General features: G+C 56.0%; 1 protein-coding gene across 1 annotated transcript; it reads right to left on the bottom strand.

Annotated features, from left to right (window-relative positions):
- Positions 1–2,943: 2,943 nt before the first annotated feature.
- Positions 2,944–6,292, bottom strand: KLHDC8B (kelch domain containing 8B). The gene is made up of 5 exons (XM_062500521.1): positions 5,873–6,292; positions 5,158–5,322; positions 4,731–4,955; positions 4,383–4,484; positions 2,944–3,583 (listed from the first exon to the last, which is right to left on the bottom strand). The coding sequence occupies exons 1-5, from the start codon at positions 6,243–6,245 to the stop codon at positions 3,387–3,389; spliced, it is 1,062 nt and encodes a 353-aa protein (XP_062356505.1). The 5' UTR covers positions 6,246–6,292; the 3' UTR covers positions 2,944–3,386.
- Between the last annotated feature and the right edge of the window lie 503 nt (positions 6,293–6,795).

Here is a 6,795-nt window from a genome sequence, read left to right as displayed (position 1 = left end):
TTTAAATAGCTTGAATTAATTAAGGCAGCTTGATACCTCCCAGCTAAATGAGAAGGCTCTGATGGGTTGATTTTCTAGGACCAGAGTAGGGAGTTGGAGCTTGGACCATGTTCCTACTTCAGGGATAGGGTAGCGGCTGGGCTGTCCAAGGAAGCCGTGGTATGGAAGGCAAACCTTCCTCCAGAGTGCCAAGCTGATGGAAATGTTGACGTTTATTGTGATTTTTAAGCAAGTAAAAGCCTTGTTCTGCACCTGAACTGCCTACAGCTCTGTTGTACAGGCCAGTACATGGCACTGCTGCCAAGAGCCTTGCTGTGCATCTAGGCCCTATATGGCACTGCATCATAAACAGTTATTTTCCACCATTTTATTGCTTACAATTAAAAAGTTGGCCCAGATCTCCCTGCAGAAGAGACTGTAGAGTCTAGTACTCATTTGCAGTATTTCCATTGCCATTAGAAAAGGAATTGCTGGTGCTGTGTGCACTGGCGATAAGGCTCAATGTGTTATTTTAGGTACTTAGAAAGAGCTATTCCTATTTCTGATGTGGCTGGAGCCTTCTGGTCTAGCAAGTTTCTTCAATATGATAAATGGGATTTTTGTGTTTCCATCTCTCCTGACAACGGAAAGAAATTTCTATATGGAAACACATTTTTTTAATTATAGGTCTGACAGCTACCTCCATTTCCATCTCCCCCGTCCATAACACGCTCCGGGGAGATTAACCACGTTGCCAGGCGCTGGCTCATTTATATCTGAAATAACAGTCTGTGCTTCTAGCATTAGGGATGGTAGCCAGATACTTGTAGTCTTTCCTTTAGTAAAAAAATTAGCAGAAGCTTCCAGGAGATAGACAGCAATATACTTGGTACATCCCTCAACTTTTCTAACTTCATAGCACATTTCATTAGAAATTCACAGGAGCACTTAAGTTAAATACATGTCAGTCTGCAAAAGTGGCGAGGACCCTCATCCCTCCATTCCTGAGATATCCATGAACATTTTCCTGGTAACTTTTCCCCACTCATTTAAATGGCATCCTGGTCTTGTGCTCAAAAGCAGAGATAGAAAAGAATGAGAAATCCACACTTAAATGAGAGGTCATAGATTCCTGTTCTACTCAGGTGAAGGAGCCAGGCCAAAAGGCACTGTGGTAGGTCAGTGTGCCAGGAAAGTGTTGCAGGAGGAAAAGTGCTGCTGACAGAGGAGTAAAACCCTATGGAGAGGGGATCATCAGCCTCACTGCTGGAAACACTGCAACAGCAAGGGGCTCCTAAGCTCCAGCTTCCCCCTCCAGCATTCTCATGCTCTTGCAGCTGCCACCACCTTGAATTTAGAAAAGTAGCCTTGGGCACCCCATCAGCAGCAGGGAGCTTGTGAAGTTGGCACATAGGGATGTCAATTTGCTGGTGACTCAGCATCTTGATTTATCCCATTCATGCAATGCTCCTGCAGGAAAAGCTTATTAATCATGCCTGTGCTTCCAATGCAGCTCCATGATTTAGGGTCCCCCAAGACTAAAGGTTTAGCAGGAGTGGAAATATTACATGCCTTGGTTCTGGAAAGAGCTGTCAGGGTAGGGAGACATACCGAAGTGGGAGCAAGGGGTCTATCACCTTCCAGGACCCTAAGAAGGACAAGCCTGCCAGGGTTTGAGCACAGGCTGGGGAGTGCTGTGAAATACTCATAGAAGGCTGGAGCACATTGTGTTCAGATGAGGTGTCCCTCTGTCCAGCCCCCAACCACAAATCACTGACCTACCCCCCAGCTGCCAGCGCATCCTCCCAGCTCTAATTTGGGGCTCACTGTTGATGCTGGCTCTGGTGTAACGGTGGTTTCTATGGCAACTCCAGAGGCAGATGCAGGGATGCTTCCAGCTGAGGTACCATCAGCCTAGGTATCCCAAGTTGTTCTTCCCAAATCACAGGCAAACAGTCATGCAGCGCATCAGGACGGACCCTGCAGTCACTGTGTCAGGTAGGTACCACAGGCAATGGAGCAGCAATACGAAAAAGTCTTCTGAATGCCATTTTATGAATAATTTCTGACTTTTCCCATACTGTGATGTCCCCAGGACATGGCACAGCCTGCCCCAGTGATGTGTCGGTTGCTGCCGCATTCTGATGGGATTCAGTCTCCTGTCTCTACAGCCTTGCGGCCAACACAAGGCTCAAGCTGGCTGTCTTCTCTGAAAGGTCAGGCATCTGTACTTGATATTTACCTGGACTTGTAAGGTCTTTCTAATGAACCAGTGAAGGAACAAATCCCTCACCTGCTTTTTGCTTTGGGTATGGGACTTTGTGTGGAGCCAAGAGCAGCAAGGCTCACATGAGCCCATAGCACTGGATAATTCAAATGTCACCCCTTTGATTTCGCAGTCCACCCCTAAACACCACCCACAGACACCACCAGTGTGCAGCTTACGTTCCCTTCCTGGTTGCCAGTAAACAGGATTTCAGTGCTCCTGCCTACAGAAGCTAGACAAAATTTGACCCAGCTCTCCCCACCAGTCATGGTCCATCCTTTGAGATAGGGCTGTGGTGCTGGATAGAGCCTAAGAGCCCTGACATTAGGCATCTCTTACTTCTTCTTAGTATCCTGGCAGCCTTCAACATTCCCTACCTCTCTCACGCACTTCAAAAAAGCCTTTCCTACTGTTGTCTTCACCCCCTACAGCCTCTTCACCCACAAGAGGCCAAGCAGCAACAAGGCTGTACCAAGGCAGGACAGCCACTGCTTATCTCCCCCTCTCCAAACAGGGACTGGACCTCCACATCACATTGCTCCGCTCACCCTGGAGGTGGGGAGAACAAGAGTTACCCCAACTCCACAGTATGGGGTCACTGAACTCTTGGGAGGGGTTTTCCTGACAGGCTGTGGCATGTGCCTACCTGGACTAGGATAACCAGAGACGACATGACTCCAGAAGGATAAAATTCCACATGTTCCATTTATTTGAGGTGCTACATCACCTCCCAGGCACTGAGCTACAGGGCACCTCTGTGCTACATGAGACATGGACTGGGTCTACAATGACACAGCACTCACTGCTACACACACGGCACGGATACGCCGTGGCACAGATGGGGCTGGACAGGGCAGTGAGGCCAGCGCCAGTCCTGCCACAACTGCTCCCTCCACACTGCTGGCGATGGATCTGCATCCCACCACTGCATCCCACTAGGCAGGAGTTTGCCCTGGGCTTCATTGCCACAGTGCTGCAGGAGCTGGAAGTTCCCAAAACCACAGCTGCTTTGGTGCCTGGCATCATGGGACAGAGGTTTCCTGGAGCCAGGTCACCTTGGGTGAACACATGGGTGCTCACACACCCTGTCCCTGTCTTCAGGCACTTGGTGCTTGGCCAGGGCTGGTCCCCCGGGGCCTGCTCAGGGCACATCACGCAGGCACAGAGCCTCGACAGCGCCACTGGGACCCTGGGACACACCGCCGATGACGAAGAGCAGGCTGGGCGCTGGGCAGCTGGAGCAGGAGCAGCGGCCAGTGGGCATGGGGGGTAGTGGTTCCCACTTTTTCTGCGAGAAGCTGAACCCTTCCACTGAGTCCAGTGGGCAGGACTGGTTCCCTGTGAAAGACAGAACGACATCAGCCCCCATGCAGCTTCCTGCCCCCCACCCCAGGCTCTGCCTTTCCTCCTCCACATCCCTTTCATGCCTCAGGAGCCCTGAGCTGCACAGGCTTTGAGATCCCAGAGGCAATTAGTGGGAGCACATGAGGATTAGCAGAGTCCCCATAGGGATGGCTGCTGGCACTAATGCCACACCTGCTGGCTCTGCCCCCTCAACCATTCTTCACCCTCCCCCTTCCCGTGCCAGCACTCTGCAGGGATAAGGGAGGGCAGCTCCAGCTGCAGCAGGGCTCAGGAGCAATGCCACATTGCACAGATGCAGCCAGCACCATTCCTCATTCCCACAATGATCTCGGGAGTCTGGCAGTCCTCATTGCAGGGCTGGGGGTGCTGTGGCTGGCATCAAGATCCCCAGGCAGGCCTTTCCTGCTGTATTCCCGCTGCTGAGTGACAGCACTAACCTTTCCCCAGCTCCCTTGGGAGAGGAATGCAACACTGCAACCCTGCACAGCGGAGCTGAGCCACCACGGGCTATGTTAGTCCAGCGTGCTGCACATGAGCTGGGAAAAGCTTGATCGGGGGGTGAAAGGGGCAAAGGAGCACAGTGGGTCAGCCAGTGGGACAGGGCAGTAGGGTCTCCCCAGCATTTGTGAGGACACAGACAGGTGTTGCTGTAGACAGTGTTGCAGTAACCCCCCGGCTTTGCACAGTCAACCTCCCTACTGCCATGTAGATCACTGGTGTGCCACAAAGAATGGGGATGGGAACATGGCCACACGCCTACCCCCAGCATTACCGAGGCCACCCACGGCCACCACTCTTCCTCCCAGGCATCCAGCCACAAAGTCGGCCCTCTTCTCTTTCATACGGATGGTGCGGCTTGGCTTCCTCCACACACCTGGGTATGAGAGGGAGTAAGCATCATCTGCTGGGGTTTTCCCTCTACACACCAAGGCTAGGACACCCCAGGTTAATCACTCTCTGGGACCAGGGAGCACAGGGCAGGATTCACCCAGGTGCAAGAGGCTGATGTTCAGAGCCCAGATAATCACGTCCCTCAGGCACAGACACCCCTCACCAACCCACAGAGTCATCCTGGACCCACAGAAGATGCTCCCACCTCACCCAGAGACATGGAGCTCACCCTGTGAAGGATCAAACATCTCCACAGTGTTGACAAAATGGGGACGGGAATAGAAGTTGTGTGGTCCTGGCTGCTGCAGCCCTCCCAGGCTGAAGACAACCCCATCAGCCATAGCACAGGCGGCGAAAGCGCGGCGGCTGGGCACGCTGGGGTAGCGTGTCCAGCTCCTTGTCTCCAGGTCAAAGGCCTCAAAGGCGGTGACAGGCAGCTTGCCTTGCCGGCCTCCTATGCACAAGAGGAGATGTAGCTGCCAGTGCCCCAAGCTGGCACTATTGGTGTGCTCAGCAAGCAGGATGGGGCCCACTGGCTGCAGTGCTGGGCAGCACGGAGAAACCCTGGGGTGCACCAGGTCATTCTCCGGCCTGGGAACGGAAGAAGGAGAGGGTAGAGGCACAGGAGATGCTCAGTTTGCCTCAGCAGCACCTACCCAGGACGAAGATCTTGTTTCCCTGCAGAAAGGCAGAGGCTCCATAACACGGGGTGGGCATGGAGGGTAAGGGCTGCCAGTGGTCCTTTGCTGGCTCATAGACACGGACCAGTGCCTGGGGAGATGTGTCTGCACCCATTCCCCCCAGCGCGTAGACAGCCCCATCTGCAAAAGAGGCAGCAGTGAGGCTGGGGGATCTGTGGGCAGCACTGAAGGTCTGGGAGTCCCCCCATGCCCTCCAGGGTCAGCAGCACGAGTAATGCCAAGCCCCACAGCCAGACACTGCTCCAGGGCAGCCAAGGGACAATGAATACAACCAGGCCTAAGCCTGGCAATGCCCTGACCGCACTGGGACCCCCGCCCCCATCTCCATCCCATCCATCAGGCACAGAGAAGAGCACAAGGCCATCCTCTCTAATTATTCTCGGCAGTATCATCTCCCTGGAGACACCATGGCAACACAGCCATACTGCCAAATCCTGCTCTTGCTTCCAGTGTGGCCAGCACCCCTGCCCATTCCCATCACTGTCCTGACATCTCTGCCCTGCCTACCACATTGCAGTCTAGTCCATGCCACAGCAGCCCTGTCCAGGGAGCAGATATGGGCACCACATACAGGGACCAACCCTGGCTCCTGGCATGCTGCGTTGTGCCAAGACTCTAAGGATGCTCAGCAAACTTTGGGCAAGAGTCAAAACATGTTACTATCCCTCACCTCTCTGCACAGCTGAGATGCCCATGGAGGGCTGAGCCAATGCAGCCTTCTTCTCCCACTTGCCCTCATCCACGTGGTAGACCTCAACGGAGGCAAGGGGGCTCTGTGCCGCGTCCACACCGCCCACCACCAAGATCTGCTTGCCCAGGGCGAGGGCGGCAGCGCCAGCCCGCGGCGTGGGCAGTGGTGGGATCGTGGTCCAGCGCTGGGCTGGGAGGTCGAGCACCTCAGCAGTTCCCAGGGCTCGCCCGCCGCTCCCGCAGCCGCCCAGCACGAAGAGCTGCCCGTCGCGGTGCGCGGCGCTGCAGTACACGCGCCGCGTGGGCATGGCGGGGAAGGTGGCCCACGCGAAGGCGCCCGCGCCCGCCGCCATGGGCCAACTCAGCCGCCCCGGGGGTCCCCAGGCTCTGGCCCTGCCGTGCCGCCCATCCGGCCCGGCTCGGCACTGGTCCGGCCCACGGCCTCCTGCGGGGAGAGCATCTGAGTCAGAACTCAAGCACCCACCGCTCCCCCAGCCCCAGCTAGCCAGCTCTCCTCGGCGGTGCGACAGCTGCTGCTCCGCGGGGCTCCGCGCTGCACCCCGGGTCTGCCTGCCCACCCCCTCCGGGCTCCCGATCGCGCCCCACGACTTCCTGTCCGTCCCTCCGGGCTCCCACTCCCTGGAGCTCTCTGCCCGCACGTACCAGTGCTCTTGCTTCCCGAGGTTCCCGCACCCTGGGCTCCCACTACCCGGTGCCGCTGGTACACAGCCCGCACTCACTGGGACTCAGGCGCGCCCGGGGCTCTCTACCCACATCCCCCGTGCGTCCGTACCCCGCAGAAGGTTCCCGTTCACAACCCAGACCCCGCCAGGTTCCTGCTCTCGGAGCAGCACCGTCCTCACCCCCAGCGCTGCCCGCACTCCCGCCTGCAGCCTTCACCCC

This window comes from Cinclus cinclus, chromosome 12 (assembly GCF_963662255.1).
Source record: "Cinclus cinclus chromosome 12, bCinCin1.1, whole genome shotgun sequence".
In the NCBI taxonomy this organism is placed as follows: domain Eukaryota; kingdom Metazoa; phylum Chordata; class Aves; order Passeriformes; family Cinclidae; genus Cinclus; species Cinclus cinclus.
Note: the sequence above shows the minus strand (reverse complement) of the source record. Positions and strands in the feature narration are given on the sequence as shown.